This window comes from Vanessa tameamea, chromosome 7 (genome assembly GCF_037043105.1).
Source record: "Vanessa tameamea isolate UH-Manoa-2023 chromosome 7, ilVanTame1 primary haplotype, whole genome shotgun sequence".
NCBI lineage: Eukaryota > Metazoa > Arthropoda > Insecta > Lepidoptera > Nymphalidae > Vanessa > Vanessa tameamea.
Genome location: NC_087315.1, coordinates 1,734,919 through 1,758,309, shown reverse-complemented (window position 1 = coordinate 1,758,309; position 23,391 = coordinate 1,734,919). Strand labels below are relative to the sequence as shown.

Genomic DNA, 23,391 nt, shown 5'->3' with positions numbered 1-23,391 from the left:
GAAACTAATATACTTAACATCATACTGTTCAAGTTTAAAGGGTTAGTGAACCGTACAACCGTACTTGTAGTTACAAGAACGAGAAACGCCGTGGATATCAAGGAGGAATGCGGTTTGATTTTTGCAATCCTAGTGTTACTGACTAAATGTAACCACTTTATTAAGATCTAATTACTAGGCCCAAATAATCCATAGGCCCAAAAAATAAACGTCATTAAAGTTTTTATTTAACTTCGTCGGCAACTACAAGCTTGTGATTGTTTCGATCGGAAATGATATTATAATTCTCATTAACTTTATAAAAACTCAAATAAATATTGATATAATCTTATCTTTGACCTTGGAGTTTTAGTGCGAAAAAATCCAAAAGATTATAGCACTGTGCCGTATTACCTACATTGGTGACATGCTGGCTGGTTCATTTCTCATTGAGAGAATCGGAACGATGCTAGAATTTACGTCACTATTGAAGTTTATACAGTCTATGTATACAGTATGAATGTCATTCTACATACATATTTGATATTATAATGATGCGTAATGTGTTTTTCCAGCGAGAAAAATCTCGATTCCTCTCACTGGGACGGCAACTCCAACACGACCGGAAAGTGTTCAGGCGCAGAACCAACGGTTCTACATGCTTTTTGAGACATGGGTGTGTAAACACTTCTACCTTCCAGCCTCCGAGCTAATACTGAGTATTTTTCGACAAACAAAACCCAATAACTTTTTATCAGCCCAAACAACCTCGGGATCTGTTGTCGTTTGTCGGTCATCTCGAATTTTTTCTATTATTGTCGTTTATTTAAACGTGTATTGTTTTGGAGTTTTTTTTTTTATAATGAAGGGCGTAATATATGCGAACTGGCAAACAAGTCATCTGATTGTAAGTGGTTACCACTGATTATAGACATTATTATTTGACTTACATTGCCAATACGCCACTAACCTTGGGAGCTAAGATGTTATATGTCTCCCTTGGGCCTGTAGTTACACTGGGTCATTCACCTTTCAAACCGCCACTCTACAATACCAAGTATAGCAAGTTGGCGGTTGAATATGTGGTGAGTACCTACCCAGGTGGGCTTGCATAAATAAAGTAATAACCCTAATCATTTCTACATAAAAAATATAGTTTTGTTTCAATACTTTTAATAATAATGATTTTACGTTTAAACTTACGTTATAACTTGTACTTAGGACACAAATTAATATCTTATCTATAACAATCAATATCATCTATAATAAAACAGAATCAAGGACACGGGAAGGTTTTAAATTTAACACAAAACTTTAAAGATGACAAATTAATTGTTTAATTTATTAAAGAAACACAGCAATTACAGCCATTATTGAAATTAAAAGTGTTGACATCATAACGTTAGTTGCGCCATCTCTAGCTGCGTTTAAAATCATGTCGACGTTAGCTGTACCCCAAGCCATATTGTTGCGCGCAGATGAAATAGCAGATATAGCACTGTTGAACTGGGCCGTGTTAGTCTGTGTACTGCGTAGCCATTCTTGGTACTGAAAAAAGATAAATATAATAAGAAAAAAATACATTCACCCCTTATCAATCAACCCTGGAAACCAAGATATTATGTTCCTTGTTCCTTTACCAACACTGTCTCAATAAAGATTCAAACCAGAACACAAAAATACTAAATATTGCTGCTTGGCCGTAGAATATGAGAGGGTGGTGCATACCCAGTAAAGCCTACCACCAAGTGAATTCAACTAAAGCTAATATAACGACTTTTAAATTATTTAAAACTACTAAAAATATTAGTGGTTTATAAATGAATAACCCGTATGATGTTGATTGAAAAAACTACAATACATAGAGAGTTTATTTCCGTTTCTTCTTGGATCTACTTTCCGAGCAAGTGATAGTGATTAATTTGCAATATGAATTTATGAACCTTCTTGACTAAAGAACATGAACATGAACATGTTTGAATAATTATGGGTCAGGAAGACTGGTTCGTTTTTTGACCAGAGGATCGGAATTGCGATTCAACGTAGAAATACTCCTAGTATTCTTTCCACAATTCTACGCGGTCATGATTTATACAGTAACTATTTTTAATGAATATTTGTATATATTTAACGACTTAATGTTAATAATTATTATAAAATAGCATGGTTAATTACACATGTGCTAGAAATTACCCGACACGTGCTGGTTTTCTTACAATGTTTTCATTTAACATCGGATTTCAGTTTATCAACTGAACGATCTGATAACCAAAGTCAACATTGTGTCATTAAGTGTTAATACTCGTAGTGGTATTCTATTATCTCAAATACAATATTTTCAGAATTTCTTCAATTATTCCATACAGGTTTATCAACCATCAGGACGAGATGGGGAGTACTAACCTCAACAAGACCAGCTTCATCCAAGTAAGCTGCAAGATTGGACAGAGCAGTATGTACCGGATTCGGAGGAGCTTCTTCAACATAACTATAATAATTTTAATGACATCTTAGTTAATGGTAAAATAATCTCAGAAATACTTGAAGTCACCGTTACAAATTGAATTGAAGCAATGTATCACTCTCTATCAACAGTGATTTATCATTACAAAGCAGTTTTAACTATTATGAGTTTTGACGTTTGAGAGTTTATTAACTGCAGTAGTATTATTCTGTAAGCGCACTTACGTATCTTTCTCACCAAATTTTAAAACCAACTTATATGGCGATATGATACTTTGAAGCACGTACATTTAAATAATTATAATTAATATGTCATTTACTTTCTGATATATTGCGATCATTTTCGGCGATGAGTTTCGAGTTTTTATTCTTACGGTATCAGTCTACAGACACAACTCAAGTGAATACTTTATAAGTTACATATCGTTTTCGTTGTCGTATTATTTATTATGAATGAGATCGAAACTTACGCGACTCTGATAGCATTGATGTTGTTTTTCACGAACTGCAACACAGTATGTGCATTTTCAGGGTTACCAAGCAAGGCGTAGTTGAAAGATGTAGCTTTATCATGCGATCGCACAGCTTTGTCTAGTGTAAATTCCAAGTATCTGAAATAATTTAATCAGAACATAATTTAAAACACAATAAAAAATTAAATAAATACCTGTCATATAAGGCTCAACTAAGGCCGGTGGGTCTAACTGGATGAAATTTCGCACAGGATTTTTTTATGGTTTTTTTTTTCAAAATTAATTTCCGGCGAGGTTTCAATAGAGGTGAAAGTTCAATATATATGATGTTATAGATTTGGAAATCGGTAATTATGCTAACGTAAATGAGTTAAACACAGACGCTAAAGATTTTTTGAAAATTTATCACCTAAAAGTGTAAAAGCTAGGCTTGAAGTTCGTCAATTTATAAAGTTAGATTAATGTGAATTGCGATCTTCACATCTTCAGATCGAGGTCTGACTTCTGCTTATAAATAAAAGATGGGATGGAATCTCACTACATCTACCTACAAATTAAATAAATAGTTTTTTTTTTTTCTATTTACAATATCTACCTCGTCAAAAGCTGAGGATCTCTGGTAGCACCAAGGGCCCTCAATATTTCCAACTGATCATTAGCAAAGTTCGAATTCCTATATCTGTTTAATAGGAACTCAAAGTCTTGCTGTCCTCCTTGTCTAACTCCTGCAATATAAACATGGCGCCGGATTCTAGGATCGACCCTAAAAGGCACAAAATGATCGATTTCTAAAAATGCTAATAAACTTATTATTATAAATAATAAAAATTAATCAGACATACATCTCTTATTCTTCACTCATTTATTTTACAAATAAATTTATTGTATTCGTATCATAATAAACTATTTAACGTGCGTAATAGTTGTGGAATATTATATTTATATAAAACACGATTTTCTTAAAGTCAAGTACAAAATTCAAAGACTTTCATTGCAAATCACAAACGTTAAAATGCCAAACTATGAATTCTATACGATCGGATACGAGACTAACAAATAGAGACATTAAATGTATGTACCAAAAGGCTAAGTATCTTCCAAGATGTATTATTTGAAAATTATTATAATTCTAATAAATCAAGGTTTTTCCAGAAACTCAATATAAAATACCTATGTGATATAGGTGGACGAGCACGTAGTCAATGCTGCCCATAGACATTGGCGCCGTAAAAAAATTACATCGCCAATGAGCCTTAGGAGCTGAGATGTTATATCCCTTATGCCTGTAGTTTTGATGGAACTATTAAATTATTTACTATGAAATTTTCAGATGTTTTTGTTTCTGTGACTATTTATTTCAACAGATATACAAACAAAAACAAAAGCATTTCGTGATCTTAATAAATTATATAGAATGATATTTATATTATTTAATGATACAAGGACAGCACTAAATATTATATAGCAAAGTGTCTGAACATGATCAATAACTACCAATCGGATGGTCATATAGTGTTCACAGAGTGAATCATGAGGAAGCTTTAGATAGATAATTCGTTAAGTTATTTTAATTGGGTGAAATATGCTGATAATTGTTGATGTCAGAAAAAAACATAATATACATACTATTAATACAAAAAACAAGAATAAACTTGTAGGGGTTACTTTCCGTTTGCATACGGTACAGAGAACGTTTTTGGGCAATGGTATACGCATATATAATAAGATACCGGGAAATGTAACCAATTTACCATTTACGAAATTAATAAATAAGTCTTATTATTCATTAAAAGAGTACTTTCTAGAAAAAAACGCCTGGATTTAGGCTCGAGTTCCCTAACAGGACAACAAATATTGTAAAAAAAACAGCATTGTAAATCTGTTTATTTGAAAAGAGCAACTATACGAGTTTCTTGCCGTTTCTTCTCGCTGGAGGCTGCTTTCCGAAACGGTGGTAGTATTTTAATATCGACGATTCAAAAACGCTTCCTTGTGAAGTTTACTTGAATAAAATTGATTTGATCATTCCGATTGAGAGGTACATGGTATGTACTTGTATAGTTAGCCAAAAGTGTAATATGTATCCGGATATAAACGTTATGTGTATTATATCCGTGCTAATCCGGGACGGTTAGCTTGTCATATCATAGTAATAAGTAAGTTTGAGAAAATTACCTAGTTCAGAAATAAAATAAAATAAATTAAATACATTCTTACCAAGCGCCTTGGTCTCTCATGGAAATAAATTTATCCCTCGAATTTTGAATGCATATTTCGTGACCAAGAGTGCATGCAAAGTGCAGGACCTCTTGTCGAGTAAGGGTTATAGTCACCGACTCATTGGAAGCTGGTTCGTATCCAAGAGTATTGATAACGTAATCCATGTAGCTAAGGAGGTATGACTGAAAATATTTCGGTTTTCATATAATCGTCACGCAAAAAAAGCACTACAAATGGCTGCCCTAATTATAGTACAAATGTTTAACAATCACCTTTGTAGCCAAATATTTAAGAATCACCAACTAGCCAATGGCATCTTTCTTAATCCGCCTGCATCAAATCATGACTTATTTCTACTTTTGATATGCCTCAAAATATAAATGTCAAATTTATTTACTGGTTTGATGAATCTTGATTTTTTTATATCTTTAGATATAACTAAACTATAAATTAAAGAGATTAATACTTACATCAAAGGTCGCCTGACTCTCGGGAAGATGGCGCAGTCTATTCCTCAACCAAGTATATCCACTAATTGCTGGATTCCAAACGTGATAATTAATTTCATTGCGTAGGAATTTAATAATATGAAAGCCGAAGCGATATGTCAGTTTATTTGCTCTCATTAAAGCGAATACGTCATTAACAATCTGTAAAAAAATATTATATATATATACATAAGCTTGTAAGTAAAAGGCTTACCCAGTTACCCACGGCGATTATTTTAAAGACAGCTCCGCAATTACGGGTGCATTTTTATTGTACCGATAATTCGATACAATCCGAGAACACGAAAAAGATCCAAATCAACAACGTGCCTTACTTTCTACTTCTGCGGTGAGGCAGCGTATAACAGTAACAACTTTGTATATTTGTTCTACTGCCGAAATATTCTCGACTCAAAAAAATCCACCTTTCCTTTCAGTCAGGATATTTTTATCAACAATATATATATTTTTAACATATACTATCCAATCTATTAAATTTGTATTGTATCTGTCCACCTTTTAAGGTTTAAGTATATACTTACTTGCGCTCGGTTTAAGTAATGAATAGATTCCGGATCGTTCAACAAAGCCTCTGATATTAAATTCCAAGTTTTGACATCGTAGTTAACTCGGTAATGTCCTGAATGTAAGAACTAAAGTATATCGATATATTTTAAACAATATTTTATTTAAAAATACTTATTATTTTTTTTTACTATTCAGAATAATATATTAATAAATACCTACACAAATATTGCCTTGCTTGAGTTTTGACCAAAAATTGTGAGTTCAAACCCGGGCAAGAATTACTGACTATTCATACACTTTCATTATATTACTCATAACATTTGTGTTTCCAATTCATCTCATTCGCAGCGGCGCAGAAAAACAACTTGAGAAAATCTGCATAGGTCGTACGAAATCACATAGTAGTTTGCAAAACAGTAGTGAAGATGAGGCTTTACTTGGCTCTATACATTTTTTTACTAATCTGCTTGAAAATAATTAAACGCCTTACAAAATTTCAATAGCAAATGTGATAGTTATAACAATTGCATTTTCTTTAAAATACTCCACAAATTTAATAAAATTTAAGCAACAGTCGTATAATTAAAAATATTATTTAAGTTCATGTACCATGTTGTTGATTATTGAATATAACCCATTCATCGGCCGCTTCTTTTTGAATTATTGCCTGTTTTGAAGTCAGCATGTAACTGGCTGTTAAATTTGTAAAATCTGGTTTGGCTTTACTAGAATATGTTATAGGTATAGGATATATTTGATCAGTGGTTCCCGCTGATGCACTGAGGAAAAACCTTTCCTGGTAAAAAATATCATTCATTAAATTAATTATCGATCTCAGGGCGACTGGCTTTCACTCTTAAAGCGAGCCACTAGACCAACGAAACAAATTACAGGCGAGCAATGTATAGTAAAGGAATATATACAAAGCAGAAATATTAAACTACACATACATTTTTAGATAAAATTTCAGCATCATTTTAACTTACTTGAGTCAATGCCATTTCACCAGTTATGTAGTTAACTTCTACTGTTAATAGAGGATAACCTGCTTCATTCACCCAAATGCGATAAAAATCAGTAAAATTAAAGTTTGAGTACTCATTCAAAGTACGATCTTCATCTATTGCTTTTGCAAATGCGTCATATAAATCATACTGATCTGTTGCTTCATAAGGACTAAAAAAAAAACAAAAGAGTATGGAATAAAACTGAGTTGAAAATCAAAGCAACGTAATTTGTCGAGTTAAGGGACAATAATAATAAATACAATTATTTAGGGATTGTTCCAATTATTACATTATAATCAATTTAACAAATAAACTATTCTAATCAACAACTATACTTTATAAACTTACTTATTCAACAAAAAATATTGGCACGCTTTCTGGAATGTTCCAGGAGTTATCATATCACCGAGCATTCTCAAAAATGCAGCTCCCTTAGAATAACTAATAGTTCCGAAATGTCCAGTCACTTGAGCTGGACTATTGACATCATGGTTTAGTGGAACAGTTGTAACTCCTGAATCAAAGTTTAAGCTGGTTTGAAGGTAACGAGAATTAAAATGCTCATGCAGGTCATACTGGGGAAACATCTGTAAAGATCAAGTATCAAATTTATTCTTGTGGTATTATTTTTAAAACAGTCAACTGACAATATACCTTATAAGAGGAGCCTGTTGTTTTAGTTTTGTCCTAATAAAAATAAGCTGATTACCTGATGTGCAGCAATGTATCCGAAATAGCTGGCGAAACCCTCATTAATCCAAGTGTTACTCCACCAAAAACAAGTTATCAAATTGCCGAACCATTTGTGAGCTAATTCATGAGAAACAAGAGTAGTAGCATAATGTTCAACTGACATAATAGTTTCCCTCGGGTCGATTATTAGGTATAATTCTCTAAAAAAAAAGTTGAGGAAAATAATTACAACTAAAATTTGGTATTCGAAATAATTATCAAACAAAGTCAAAGTCTCTAACTTTGCTCCGTAAATAATTAACGTCGTAGAAGTAGATGCGTTAGACTCAAGTGAAGACACTATACGGCTTCCAAATTAAATAAATGCCATGTAATTCGTTAGTTATATATTTCACGAATCATGAGCAATTTTAATTCACTTGCAACAATGAGACTGCTGATTAAGCATACTTCACTGATTAATATCATAATTTCATCGATCGAAATCTTTAATTCTATAATGGATACTAGATTCACGTAACTTGAGATTTTGGACTAACCTGTAGCTGACCATGCCCCAATTTTCTGTACCTGCTGATGCCCAGTCCGGTGAAGAAATATGATCGTTTAAAAGATTTGGATGTAGCGACGAATACGGTATTTTAAAATAATCGTCAAAATATTCAGTCATTTTAACAGTCAGATCTAAAGCATGGTCACCTAATCCCGCTGTATTCGATCTACCGACTATTCTTATTGCTGGAGTAAACGATGTGTTACTTGCGATCACTTTAAATGATTCGCTCACTAAGAACGTGACTAGATACGAGGACATTTTTGGACTCTCAAGGAAATTGTCACGGGTCCTATTATTCTCTAGACTGAAAGTTACAAAAGAGTTAGAACTTACAAAGTAAGTAAACACATTAATTTAAATAAATAATTAATTTTAATAGATTCATTTACAATTACTATCTACAATTACTTTTTTTAATAAGAAAATTGACTGTTTAGGTGAAAGTCTGTTTTATTCGACTCAATTCATAATAAATATCAAAATAATCTTTTTTACTAGCAAAGATATAATTTTTAATAGAATTTCGGAAAATATATAATTTTAAAGTAAATATTCACTTCCAACCAATCCAACAATGACTTTTTGCTGTAACTACATAATTCAAATAAATTATTAGATGTAAAAATAGCAAAAAGGTTACTTACGTATCTGTGTTTTCGATACCAGTGTTCGAGTAGGTCCCAATATAACTCGATGGTTTCGATAAATGAAGCTTGAATACTGCTTTGAATAATGGCTCATCCCAGCATGGGAATGCTTGTCTTGCATTGTAAGGCTGGAAATGCGTGGCTGCATATATCCTAAAACAGTCAAGTTTTTTAAGTCAGGGTCAAAATCTTTATAGAATATTGTCTGAAGCATTATATTTACTTATTTATTATGTAGCGTACTGCTTTCATTTCGAAAAAAAATACTGTTGGAAATATATTTCTTATATTGAAACGGCCTGGTGGAATATTTTTTCATTCTATCATTGCGTTACTAATTATTTTGAGGAGTAAGAGAATACAGGCGTACATGATTCTTCAAAATAATAATTAACACTATATAGTCGGGCAGAGATAACAAGTTTAGACTTGTTATTTATGTTAGTAGACTAGCTTTAACCGCGTGAAATTTATAAAACACAAACTTTTAACCCCCGTTTTAACCCCTTTAGGGGAGGAATTTATGGGCTCTAAGGAACCTGCCTGCCAAATATCAAGTTTGTACGTGTTATAGTTTGTGAAATTTCGTGATTAACCATTGAGTGTTATTTCGCATACATATAGAATAACGTATTTCTGTCTATAAAGGTACATAATTTTTTATTTACCTTTCAACGCCTTCGTCATCAGTGTACCACCCTTTCCAAATACCTCTTTTCATTGGTCCATCATTCATTGAATTGCTATAATCAATATAGAGTGTATAATTTCTTCCAAGATCCATCGCTTGTTGTAAATTTATGCGCAGAAAATGATACTGCGGCTCCAAAGTGTACGGTTCAATTAAATTAAGGTTAACTGTTTCTCCATTATCAGATAACAGAGTAATAGAGTTTATACTATCAACATTGGAGTGCAGGACAATATTAGTGACGTTTTCCTCTGTTGCCTAAAAATGACATTAATTAAACACAAAAATGCTAAACCCACAACGACAGACACTGACAGTTGACCGAAGTTCTTCAGTTCTTCTAATGCTCGATATAGGCAACCATAGTGAAGATATCTGTACGTATTTGATATACCACTAGCTTATTTTAATAGGATACTTACAAAATTACAAACCACTAATAGTAAAATAAATAAATATAAATATTGGACAACATCACATACATTACTCTGATCCCAATGTAAGTAGCTAAAGCACTTGTGTTATGGAAAATCAGAAGTAACGACGGTACCATATACACCCAGACCCAAGACAATATAGAAAACTAATTAACTTTTTCTACATCGACTCGGCCGAGAATCGAACCCGGGACCTCGCAGTGGCGTACCTATGAAAACCGGTGTACACACTACTCGACCACGGAGGTCGTCGATAGTAATAATAATAGATTAATTTCATTTAAAATGTTTCGTTTGTCTTTATTAAATTATTTAAAATTATTGGTACGCACATATATTATATAAGATAGCTTGCATGGTGTATTTATTTATCGTTAGATAAAGTTTGTACCTGAATCACAATGAATTCTCTTCCATCGAAGCTAAATGGTCGATCTATTCTCTCGGCGAAATAAAGATCAATAAAAATGTCATATTCTAAAGGCACAACATTCTCTGGTAGGCGATAAACTTTGTCGGCACTTCGGGAAACCGACTGAGCCGAAAATTCGGGAAGCTCTTCTATTTCTTCTATCCATAAAGGATTATCAGCATTGGTTGTGTTTAAGACCAAGAAGGCCAATGAAAGGAAAAACCAGGACATTTCTGAAACAATTTCATAAATCTAGGCATCAACAAAATAATAATGATCAACTTTTGTATCAACGAGCTATGATAATATTTTCTCCTATCATTTTATACTGTCATACAACCAAATTTGATATATATTTATTGTAATTCTAGTACTTTTCTCAAATATTACAAGCTGTGTTAAAAAAACACAACTTACAAACAATTTTGTTAAAATTCAAATAAAATACGTCAAATACTTCATAGTTAACATAACATTTAGTATGCACTGCATAGGATTTAGTAGATAATATAGAAACATTCTTATACAATACGTTAAATATAGTTTAGATAAGTAACGAAATAAATCAGAACAAATTATGATACGTAAATCAAGACAATATTTGATTGTAAATATTTTAAACAAAATTTATTAACTAACCTTTTTATGGAAATATCCTTAGCCTCGGATGGAACAAGATACAGTGAATTCATATCATTGTTCTAAATATCACTTCAAAAACAATATTCTAGGGATAAGTAATACAATTAGATAAAATATAATCATTTGATATTATTTCGATACCATTCGATCTAAATCATTGATATCATGATAAAAAAAAAATTATTTATTGAACGCTCATTTATATAATACCAAAATATATTGACACTTAATCTATCTGTAAGCTTAGCTGCGTTTTATTTATTTACATGGATATCGAAAATTTATAAAATTAACATCTTCCATACGAACTTGCATCCCTGATTTTTCCGCCTTAAGAGACGAGTTTTTAGTAAACGCTTTAACGACTGACCTTTTGTTATAAACGCAAGCCAAACTTCTGCCCTAAGTTTTACCCTCATAAGTGAATATTCATAAGGTCTTTAGCATCTTTCTTTAACTCGTTAACATAAACTAAAATATAGATTTCCGCTTTTCTAACAACAGATATAACGAATTTCCATACAAACTTTCTTTCCCATTGACAACGTGATGAATTTTGATAAATCCTCTTTTTCCTACCTACATTCCATAATATCGACCTGTTAAGGCTGTGCGTTGTATGTCAATCAAGTATTTTAAAATTTATAGATTAAGCAAATATCATAACATAACATAACATAAACAGCCTGTAAATTTCCCACTGCTGGGCTAAGGCCTCCTCTCCTTTTGAGGAGAAGGTATGGAGCATATTCCACCACGCTGCTCCAATGCGGGTTGGTGGAATACACATGTGGCAGAATTTCGTTGAAATTAGACACATGCAGGTTTCCTCACGATGTTTTCCTTCACCGCCGAGCACGAGATGAATTATAAACACAAATTAAGCACATGAAAATTCAGTGGTGCCTGCCTGGGTTTGAACCCGAAATCATCGGTTAAGATGCACGCGTTCTAACCACTGGGCCATCTCGGCTCATAAGCAAATATCATATAATAAAAAATATATACTTCATAACATGAGTTCCCTTTACATAATTAACTAATTTCTTTGCTCAACTTTGAGCGCATGATGCGGACCAGATGTTAGTCCTGATTTACATTTGTCCTTCACGATGAACGATTGATAAGAAAAATGTTAACAAACAAACACACTCACTTTCACATTTGCAATATTACTGTTACATATTATACGGCTATGGCCTTCCTTGGTGTTCAAACTTGCTTCATATCGAATTTCATAAAATTCAGTTCAGCAAATTGGGTGTGAAAGCATAACTGACTGACTGACGGACTGAGTTACTTTCGCATTTATAATATCAGTTCAATTAACATCTCATAGAATATACTGGACATAGCCCTCACTCCGTCCATTTATAATGGCTGATTATTCCAAAAGCATAATTGACCTTGAAATTAATTTATCATTTTACTAAATAATATAACTTCGAATGATAACAATCATTTACATATGAATGTGTAATATATATTTTACTTGCTTATTTAAATGAAATCAAAATCGCTATAATATAACAAAATGTATTTGCTTATTACGATTGAAAATAGAAAATAATAGATGTCCCAGAACAAGACCCTTAGAGACTCTACGAATTTTCCGATATTTATTATATATGTAATTATTATTATTTTTAAATTAACTTGCTCCGTTTTATTTACTTGGTAGGGCTTTGTGGAAGCTCGTCTGGTCTGGCCAAACAGCAATAGTTAATACCATTGTGTACCGATTTGAACTAGTGGCAATAGATGCGTAAGGACGTAACATCTTAATTCTAAAGGCTGTTCTTACAGTGTCATTTTCTCATTGACTTTTTTACCTAATTCAAGATGGTATTTATTGTATTCTAAGCCAGCTGCGCCCTCGAATTCGTGCGCGTTTTTTGAAATTAAGTTATTTGGATATTGTAGCGTGATTTTATTTTTATTCTATATATAATTCTAAAATAAAAGTAAGTTATTCCTTATTACATCCGCTATCTGCCAGTGAAAGTCCCTTCGAAATCGGTTCAGCCGTTCCAAAGATTAGCCGGATCAAACAGACAGACAGACTGACTGACAAAAATTGTAAAAATGTACCTTGTACACATACATATGCATTTAGTAAAAATGGGTTATTTTAATATTACAAACAGACACTCCAATTTTATTATATGTATAGATATCACAGTAGAAATACAAGTTGAATTTATTATTTTATTTAGAATATCTAGCGTGTAAAATATTAATTTGTGATCTATTATGAGTTATATTTTATCTAGTAAGAATCTCCCTGAAATATTTTGGGCCACTCATTGGCAATATATTATTTTGATTCTACATTCGGTGTACGACGCCTTTGTTTAGATACAATAACAAAAAAATACTTCGTTATGTACAAAAATTTATTAAAATATAATTACATTTTAAATAATTATGCTCAAAATGAGCAAATTCTGTTACTACAATACTTATAATATTACAGTTTATTGGAACACGTGAGCAACTAATGCCACTGCTAGTAAAACTATAGATACGGAAATTGTCGCTGAAGCATTCCTATTTCTAATAGTTGTGAATAGGTCTGGTGCGACATTGTTTCCCCATCTGATGTTGTTCAAAGCAGAATTAATAACGTTGACACCAGAATTGAAGGATGTACCCAAAGCCACTTGTTCTCGGTACAGCCATGCTTGGAACTGTGAAATTAAGATTGAAACAAATAAAGATAAACATTTAAGTATAGGTTTTGAATTAAATGATTTTACAGAGAAACTAATTATGAATGCTCGAAATATATTAATAAAATTTAATAATCAAAACAAATCCATGTCTAATACCTTCTCAAAATATTATAAAGAAACTTTGAAAAGGTTTTTCAGAACTAACCTAACTTAAGAGAACAAAACTAACTTAAGAGTTTTTTATTTATATTAAGTCTGTTTTATTATTGAGAGTAATAAAATGATGTAAGATGTAAAAAATTCATCGCCAAAGTGGCAAAAGTCAACTTACAGCTACAATATGTTCGAAATTCGTCAAGTGAGTCGCCAGAGCGCTTACGCAAACATCAAGTCTTGCTTGACCGCCATATCTGGAAAAAGCGTTAATGGGAATAAAAATCTCTTAATTTTAGAAATAAATAAACAACAATTGCTTTAATGTTACACGTAAAAATTTCGTAAAGCGAATGTGATCGAATTATTTATAACATTTTAACGAAAAATACAAACGAAATCAACCAAGAATATATTATGTATTTTAAAAAAGTAAAAAAATAAAAGTAAAGTAGCAGTAAGTAGTAAAAAAATACTTACGACTGTCTCATTTCTGCGTAGTTTCTGTATAAGAAATCGAGAACGATTGGCACATTCTGCTGATTGCCTAGAAGCGCGAAACTGAAGGCATTCGTCTTGTCATGGACCCTGATTTTGTCATTTTGCATCGACTCAACTAGGTAACTGTAAATATTAATTTACCTTAAGGAAGTCTAGTCAGGTAAACACAATATTAAATACAAACATTATAAATACTTAGACTTACTGTGACAACGAAGCATTATCTCTGGTGCAAGCGAGAGTGCGCAACATGACAACCATATCAGCGGTGTTTTCTGAAGTATTATATTTCTGGAATAAGAACTGATAGTCGGAAGCATTACCATAACGAAGACCAGTGCAATAAACGTAACGACGTGCATTCTTTGGTACTCTGTAAAAAACACAGTGTTGAAATTATGTTTTACGATTTCAAAATGTGATGCTGTGATGTAGAGTTGATGTTAGGGAAAAGTTAACTTACAAGTAATTGTTACTATTTCTGAATTGTCTCCATTTTTCAAGACTATCGCTGATACAGCCCTCGTGACCAAGTTGACAAGCGTAGTTCATGATCTGCATCCTACTTTGTGTGGTGGAAATTGCCTCATTTGCTCTTTCTTCGTATCCCAATTCCTGAATGGCCCCTTCTAATAACTCCAAAAGGTAAGTCTAAAGTAAGGAAAGAAATAAAAATAGTAATAATAATTATTCAGATGCGAAACTAGAGGGAAAAATATTAATTAATAGTTGATATTTCTTTAATTATATACATGCTTACATTGAATTCCTCATGAGCTCTAGGCAAATGTTCTAGCCTTCGTCGAACCCAGTCTAGTTGTGACAAAACTCCATTCCACACATAATAGTCACTTTCATCTTTAAGGAAAGAGAGCACATCAAACGCACGCCTTACGCTAATTTTACCTGCTCTGAGGAAAAACATGACATCATTTGTCATCTGAAAAAAAAATCATGTGCTTTACGATATTTTAAATTCATAGTAAAAAAATATATAGGAACATGTTTTAGTTTACCTGAGCTCTGTTTAATTTATGGATAACAGTTCTGTTACGACGTAATTGAGATGCAAGCATTTCCCAACTGTGGTCGTCATAATTAACTCGATAGAGTCCTTAGAAACAAATAAAATAATTTTGTATACTATTTTTAATATATTATAATTAATATATTTTTAATATTTTTTTATAATAATTATTATCATATTTACCAGAATGTTGAAGATTAAACACAACCCAACGGTGTCCAGCTTCATTTGGAATAGTCATAGTCTTGTTGGTAAATACGAACTTAGGTTTAAGATCGTTGAAATTTGGACTTCCACCGTGTGTCCATGTGATCGGTATATGCCAGATTGTATCTGGTACTGTACCAGAAAGTTGGAAGCGTTCCTATATAAATTAAACATTGTTAGTTTCGGTTACGTATAATCCATATAAAATTAAAAATTAATGTAACGCACCTGAGTAATAGTAATCTGACCTGTGGACATGTTCACATCCACATTTAATACTGGAGAACCTGGGTTCTGTACCCAGTTGTCAAACACCACACCAATGTCGATATTAGGGTAAGTTGTTTGGAAGGTAGGATCCTCGGAACATGCTCTTCTGAATGCGTTGTACATGTCTATGGGATATCCAATACCGTAAGCACTAAAAATAAAATATATATCTTTAAAAAGAGTTACGTAACAGCCTATAAATATCACACTGGGGCCAAGATCTCCTCTTTTATTAATCCAACCCCAAGATTAATGAAAAACACAAATTATGCACATGAAAACTTAGAGGTGCTTGCTCTAGTCACACAATCATAGTTACGATTTGACTGCTGTAACTAATGTGCTGTTTGGGTTCGCTATTCAATGATTGATTATCATAATATAATTGGATTCATATACATGTGATTATTCTTAGGAGTTGACATTAATTTACTTACTTATCTTTTAAATAATATCTCAGGGCTTTCTGGAATGTTTCATAACCAACGAAATGTTCCAATGTTCTTAAGACTGAAGCACCCTTAGCATAACTTGTTGTACTGAAATGCGCTGTGACGGATGGATTACTCGCTACTTCGGTCCAGTTCATAGGGGTAGCACCTGCACTAGCATCAGCACTTAAAGCACTTTGTACTCGATTAAGAATAAAACGATCATCTAATTCCAAAGACGTATCAGCCTGAAATGATAAGTTAATATTGTTTTATTACACATTTATGATATTTAAATAAAGTATTTTTTTTTGTTTTCAATTATTTAAAATAAAAACAAACAAAAAGTACGAATAAGTTTATATGCAATTAAAAAATCCTGATACAATTCAAGAAGACTTTTTGAATCATTTTTGAATTGTCATTTTAGAGAATTTTGAACGTTGCTACTACGTATTCGTAAAATACCAAAAATAACTAGGAAATGCTTAGTAGTTGATAATATGTTTCATACGATATTTAAAAAAATATTTTAAGGACGGTCCCGCTCTGAGATTTGCCTGCATTTCTTTTGCATTGCATTGAGTTCAGATTCGAGCATTACAGTACGTAACATGCGTTTGTTAACATTACATCTACGAGAAGAGTGAAACGTTACAGTGTAAAAACAATTGACTTTGCAACAGATGACTGCTCAAAATCTAAGATTATAGGCGGATAATCGTCTATCAGTACATGCGCGAAATATTGTAACGTAATGCTCCAAATTGAATCTTACTATGTTACATTACAGACGTGTACTACAGATGAAGAACCGCCCTAAGATAATAATTAAAGAAATAATATTTACATAGTGTGCACCAAAATATTCAAAGTAGCTGGCAAATGACTCGTTCAGCCAAAGGTTACTCCACCAAAAACATGTCACCAAGTTACCAAACCATTTGTGAGCAAGTTCGTGAGCAATGATGGTTGCGATGAAAATTTTATCCAAAACATTAGTATGATTTTGATGATAGAGTAAATACGCCTCTCTGAAAAAATGCAATAGTTAATCTTGATACACTTTAATTCAACTATTATATTCGACATTTAATTTATTTTAAAAAATTATACCTGTAGTTGACCATTCCCCAATTTTCCATAGCACCAGATGGGAAATCAGGCAACGCGATGTGGTCGTTTTTCATGGGTTGGCCTTGTCCCATATCATAGTAGTCAATATCGAAATATTCGTCCATCACTTCAGTAATTTTCATACCAATTTCGGCAGCATAAGAATGTTGATCGAGAGGACCTCGACGAGAAACAATTTGGAAAGGTCTGTTAGGTCTGGAAGATTCGTTAGTAGCAACGAAATCACTAACGTGGAAAGCAATGAGGTAGGAGGACACAGCGGGAGTTGGCAAGAATGTTTCCCGAACACGGCCTGTTGATACCCTGTTTAAAATAAATAAAAGATTACAAAATGAATACGCATTATGTACTCATAACCGATTTAATTCATATAAATAAACATATAATCAGCCTGTAAATTTCCCACTGCTGGGCTAAGGCCTCCTCTCCCGTTGAGGAGAAGGTATGGAGCATATTCCACCACGCTGCTCCAATGCGGGTTGGTGGAATACACATGTGGCAGAATTTCGTTGAAATTAGACACATGTAGGTTTCCTCACGATGTTTTCCTTCACCGCCGAGCACGAGATGAATTATAAACACAAATTAAGCACATGAAAACTCAGTGGTGCCTGCCTGGGTTTGAACCCGAAATCATCGGTTAAGATGCACGCGTTCTAACCACTGGGCCATCTCGGCTAGATTTAATTCAAACCGTATTATTAAAAATGATTTCTGAATTAAATGTTGATATTTACAACTTTGTCATTTTTAAGCCCATAGTAATGCTAAGACTCTATCGTAAAATCGTGTATATTGTATATATCGTATATCTCGGTCGGTTGATGATGTACTTACTGTTGGGTAGCGTTGATGGCCATATTAGAGTAAGATGGTGAAAGATTGGCATCACGAGTTATTGAAATAACAAAGGGACATTTAAATTGTGGTTCGTCGAAACATGGGAAAGCCTTTCTTGCGTGATAAGGTTGGAACTGTGTCGTGGCATATTCGCTAAAAGATAAAAAGCAAAATTAGTATATGTTTTTTTAATTCGTAAAAGAACAATAATAAGCTAATATAGTCGCTTCGAACGAAGTTTCTTTCAGGCATGATGGAATTAATTATCATAGCTTGGATAAATCAAGGATCGGTGACAAAATTGTAATCCATAAAGTGGCACAATTGTCGTACGACGATTACGAACTTAATTTTACACCTAATGTGTAGCCATAATTTGACAAGAACCTGGATTGAAACGGTATCAGAAACTTCGATCCAATGAGTCATTTATTTACCGTTTTTCATTGCCATCGTAATAATATCCTTTGTAAAAACCACGATCATGAGGATTTTCATTTATGCGACCAAGATAGCTGATAGTGATCGTATATTGACCGGGTATGATAGTGGACGCAAAATTAATTTTCAAAATCTCGTAATAACTGTCAGTTTCGAAGCTATTCGGGAATTGGAGATTTACTGGTTGATTGTTAGCGTCTACGACATTCACACCGGTAATGGCAACTACATTTTGGTGCATTACAATTTGTGTGAGGTTTTGACGAATCTGAAATGAAAGCGGTGAGTTTAAAATAATATACAAACTTTGTAAATAAGGAGATTAATTTATCTTCTGTTAGTGAACATGCCTATAGCAGATAATACGATTCAGAAAAGTTGGCAAACAACGTCTGCCGACTGTTTTGCTCAGGATTAATAATAATGAGTTCTCTATTTTAGTGACGTATCTCATGTAACATAATTCTATATTATAAAAGATAAAATCCGGTTACGATCCGGTTTCGATCTTAATCGAAAATAGATCGGGTTCAAAGTCGAGCACTAAGTTTTCATGTGGTTAATTAATTAATTTCGTACTCATGTATTAATCGCGATTACTGGTGGTATACTTTTGAACTAGCTCGTCTCTGTAGGTACCACCATATACTGCTATATGTTCCGGTTAGAAAGATGAGTAAGCCTGTTACACTGGCTGCCTGTGCACAAGGTACATAAAATCTAAGTTGCCAAGTTTGGCGGCGGATTGGCGATGTACAGAATGGTTAATATTTCTGACTGTACCAATGTCAGTGGACGGTGGACATTATAATATGCAATATTTATTAATATTATTATTTTATTACATCACAGTTATATAATTTTACATAAAGACTATATTAGCATAGAAAACCATAACAAATTAATTGAGTCACGTCACGGTTAGCCGACTTTTAGCAATTTTATCAATTAGATAAAAAAAATAATCGTGAATGTATGATTAAGTATGTCGGCGATTAATTTATTGGAAATACTATCTAAATCTGTGTCATATTTTTTGATAACAGCACACTCTTTGATACACTAAAAATACTTGCGATATAGATTCGATCTAATACATTAACGTGACACCAAAATCACGTTTTAGTCTGATTGATCGCATTTATGCATTTCAGTATCGCAAAAATGTAATGTTCTACGTTTTAAAGAAGTAAAGTTCGTTATGTTGGATGTAGGAGGTAAACAGAAGCTACTCATCCAATAAAAAAAAAACCCTATCATTTGAATGTCTTTAAGCTAGACAAAGGCTAAAATAAAATAAAAAATATAGAATATTTTAATGTGTTTCAAGATACTTGACTTATATTAATAACAAAGATACACTTTCCTTAGAATTTTCCTTGCAGTAAAGTATTATCATAATAAGTAATTGTACTCAAAAGAAAGAATTTTGTAGGATATGTCACAAATTAATAATTATATTATTAATATATTCATACAAGGTATTACCGGAAGATGAAAAATGTAAGAATGATGAAAAAGATTAATTCGAATTTAATAGAAGAGTATTAAGTTATTTTTCTAAAGACATTTAAAAGCGAAGAAAAGCCAGGTCTTAAAGACAATTAGAATTGGAGCATGAAACTAAAAACACGTAAAGTTTTAATGATAACAAAACTCAAAAATCGAAGCTGCTTTTTATTTGCAGCTATTGTATCTATTATTTTAAAAATTTGTATATTTATGTATGCCTCGAAAAGTATTACTAACCTGAACATCAACTTGAACAATTCCATTGAATCTAGATTCAGACAGATATACGTCAAGGTCAACATGGAAATAAGTAGGTTGCACATTGTCCAAGAGCCTGTATTTTGGGTCATCAATATTTGTATTGTATCCGATCATTTCAAAGTCTGGCGTAATCTCCCCGGGATCCGCGTAGGCCAGACCCACGAGAAGAAATAAAAACGTGACCATCATTTTGAGACCTAAAAAAATTTAGTCTATTCTCAAACTGTTGTATTCATTTGATCAGCATTTTTTTAAATAATTATAAGTTTATATTATAGTAGACAAAAAAATATTTAAATTTTATTCAATCTTACCCATGGTGGTCACGACGGAATCTAATGGTCAACTAAAGTCGTTAAAATTAATTTTCATAATATATTTTTATCACCAATCAGCCTTATTATCTTAGTACAATGTTTAGATTAATATATTTTTTAATAAAGTTATCAAATTCGATTGACGATAATAGTTTTTATGATGCACTCATATTTTTTTATAAAATTTGAATGTAATTAATCATCAACATTTTTTAAGTGTGACTAAGTGTTTTAACAAAAGCTTCTTATTATTCTTATTCAAGTTATATTAATAACAATATGATTAATTTTCCAGAATAATTATTCCATAATTCACTTATTGAATATCTACAAAATAACATCACAATCACTTAAAAACTAAATGAAATATGAAAATGTTAACAAAATTTTAAATAAATTTATAATCGGAGTGAAATTAAAATTAAAGGACCCGTGTTTTTTCATCTTATACAAATTTAGAGAATAGTTTTATTTCCTATCGCCTTAAGATGTATTGACTACTAAGTACCCCTTCAGCAGATTTGCCTTCGGCTTAACAGCAAAACCTATGCCAAAATCTAAATATACTTTATTCAAGTAAGCTCTTAAAAGGAGTTGTGATTTTTTGTCACTATATAATTTAATCTTTTTTTTTTTTTTGTTTCGTAGTAAGGAAACTAACAATAATGACAAACATCATAATAATATTCAGTAATATAACGAAACAAACAAATTATAAGACATTAAAGGATACATTTAGAAATTCATAACAGATTAAATATTTATATATGTCGGTACTTATTTTTTATAAATATATCTTGACTTATTTCTAAAATAATATATTATTTTCAAATAAAATAGGCTTCATTATAATTTTGACAGCTACAGTACTAGAGTATATTACAGTACGATTTTAAAATTTACGGTTCATTACATAATGGTTAAAATCATTGTATTTCATATTAAACTACCACCGGTTCGGAATTAATTTTTAATTCTTCAGAGGAGAACTAGAAACAAACTATACAGTGACACTTTCTTAAATGTAATTACATAGTCAGCAGAAAGACAATTTAATTAATTCCTTTATGGAATTACGAATACTCCGCGCTTTCTTGTTATATATATATTATTTCGTATAAGTTATTGAAAAGATTTTTTTTTATATTTACTTTATTAATACACACATTTCCTGCTAATCATTGTAAATAAGGCTTAATAATAATAATGATTATTATATCGTTGATTTCGGTCACCGCGGTCATTTTCTACAGAGAATAGCCAACAGCGATACAACACACAATCATGTATGTTTTTCAAAGCCAGAGTGCAGTGAGTACACTCTTTTTTGTGAGAGATTTCGGATCTGGTTGATTGGTTACGTGTTTTCTAAGGCAGGGGAGTTGTACCGATGCTATATTCCTAACTAATATTATATGTCATATGATTTATTATATAGCAAATGAGCCACCTGATGATAAGTGGTCACCACTGCCCACTGGTCATAACAATTGGTATGGTAAATATTAATCTTTCTCCATATCACCAATACATTAATCTTGGAAACTAAGATGCTGTGGCCTTTATTCCTCAACGGCTTACTCACCCGTCAAACCGGAACCCAACAATAAGCATTGCTGTTTGATAGTAGATATCTGGAATTGATATCTAGAAGGGCTTGCACGAAGCCCTACCTACAAGTAAACTCCTTCCAAACTGCTATAGCGATTTTCTTGCCAAATACCATATCCTCTACCAGAACCTCGAAATCTTATGAACTTGTAAGCCTATACTTTATCTATGAACTAAATAACAAGCATTAATATATGTATTTGTATCTGACTTTTAGCTAGCAATATTGTTAATTTAGCCTCTTTCTAATCCTCGCTAGTTTTACCGATTTAAATGATTCAATTGAATGAAGGAATTTCTCAGGCGTCATTTTGGAATGGCGTAATTGAAAATTAAATTGTTAAATATAGATATGACTGGGATAGTTTTTCTAGAGGAAATATAAGTCAATGACTAAATAAAGCCGTAATTATTATTGTCAAAATATTTTCGAAAATCGAAATATTGTACATAGTATTGCTAATTTAGATGGTCTGTCCGTAATCCATTTTTATGAATTTGTTAAAGAAAACTTATATAGTTAAGAATGAATAATTTTAAGTATATGTTAAATTAAATTTTATATCTAGCATTTATTTTATTTTCGAATTTATTGCACCTGTTAACCCTAGAGCATGCTGAAAAGTATTGAACACGCGAGTTGTTCAATTTTGGTGGGTATTATAAATACTCGCACTAAATGACTAAACGTAAAGGAATATCGCTATGCACCGATAAGTCGAGGGTTCATGCACGACAGTGATAGACGCGTCCTTTCTTTTATATTTTACTG

General features: G+C 32.2%; 2 protein-coding genes across 2 annotated transcripts; both read right to left on the bottom strand.

Annotated features, from left to right (window-relative positions):
• Positions 1-1,260: 1,260 nt before the first annotated feature.
• LOC113392203 (membrane alanyl aminopeptidase-like) lies at positions 1,261-11,292 on the bottom strand. Its single transcript, XM_026628499.2, has 16 exons — positions 11,234-11,292; positions 10,574-10,827; positions 9,723-10,003; positions 9,052-9,207; positions 8,391-8,711; positions 7,868-8,051; positions 7,507-7,745; positions 7,138-7,327; positions 6,761-6,947; positions 6,166-6,263; positions 5,606-5,785; positions 5,133-5,317; positions 3,511-3,678; positions 2,913-3,053; positions 2,383-2,467; positions 1,261-1,527 (listed from the first exon to the last, which is right to left on the bottom strand). Exons 2-16 carry the CDS (start codon positions 10,823-10,825, stop codon positions 1,324-1,326), a joined length of 2,871 nt encoding a protein of 956 aa, XP_026484284.2. The 5' UTR covers positions 10,826-10,827; positions 11,234-11,292; the 3' UTR covers positions 1,261-1,323.
• Positions 11,293-13,693: 2,401 nt separating this feature from the next.
• LOC113392185 (membrane alanyl aminopeptidase-like) lies at positions 13,694-20,890 on the bottom strand. The gene is made up of 15 exons (XM_064215303.1): positions 20,668-20,890; positions 18,915-19,186; positions 18,475-18,630; positions 17,617-17,940; positions 17,351-17,534; positions 16,507-16,748; positions 16,028-16,220; positions 15,776-15,956; positions 15,582-15,679; positions 15,326-15,505; positions 15,029-15,216; positions 14,771-14,938; positions 14,545-14,688; positions 14,243-14,321; positions 13,694-13,926 (listed from the first exon to the last, which is right to left on the bottom strand). Exons 1-15 carry the CDS (start codon positions 20,878-20,880, stop codon positions 13,714-13,716), a joined length of 2,835 nt encoding a protein of 944 aa, XP_064071373.1. The 5' UTR covers positions 20,881-20,890; the 3' UTR covers positions 13,694-13,713.
• Positions 20,891-23,391: the final 2,501 nt, after the last annotated feature.

Bases quoted from the DNA above. Each gene is read 5' to 3' on its own strand.
- LOC113392203 (XM_026628499.2), bottom strand. From the start codon at position 10,825: ATGTCCTGGTTTTTCCTTTCATTGGCCTTCTTGGTCTTAAACACAACC. The intron at 9,208-9,722 runs GTAAATAAAAAA...TGACTGTTTTAG, and splicing joins GATGACGAAGGCGTTGAAAG to GATATATGCAGCCACGCATT. The intron at 1,528-2,382 runs GTTAGTACTCCC...ATCTTTTTTCAG, and splicing joins ATGAAGCTGGTCTTGTTGAG to TACCAAGAATGGCTACGCAG.
- LOC113392185 (XM_064215303.1), bottom strand. From the start codon at position 20,880: ATGATGGTCACGTTTTTATTTCTTCTCGTGGGTCTGGCCTACGCGGAT. The intron at 16,221-16,506 runs GTAAGTAAATTA...TTTTATTTTTAG, and splicing joins AGATATTATTTAAAAGATAA to TGCTTACGGTATTGGATATC. The intron at 15,217-15,325 runs GTAAGCATGTAT...TCCTTACTTTAG, and splicing joins GAGCTCATGAGGAATTCAAT to ACTTACCTTTTGGAGTTATT.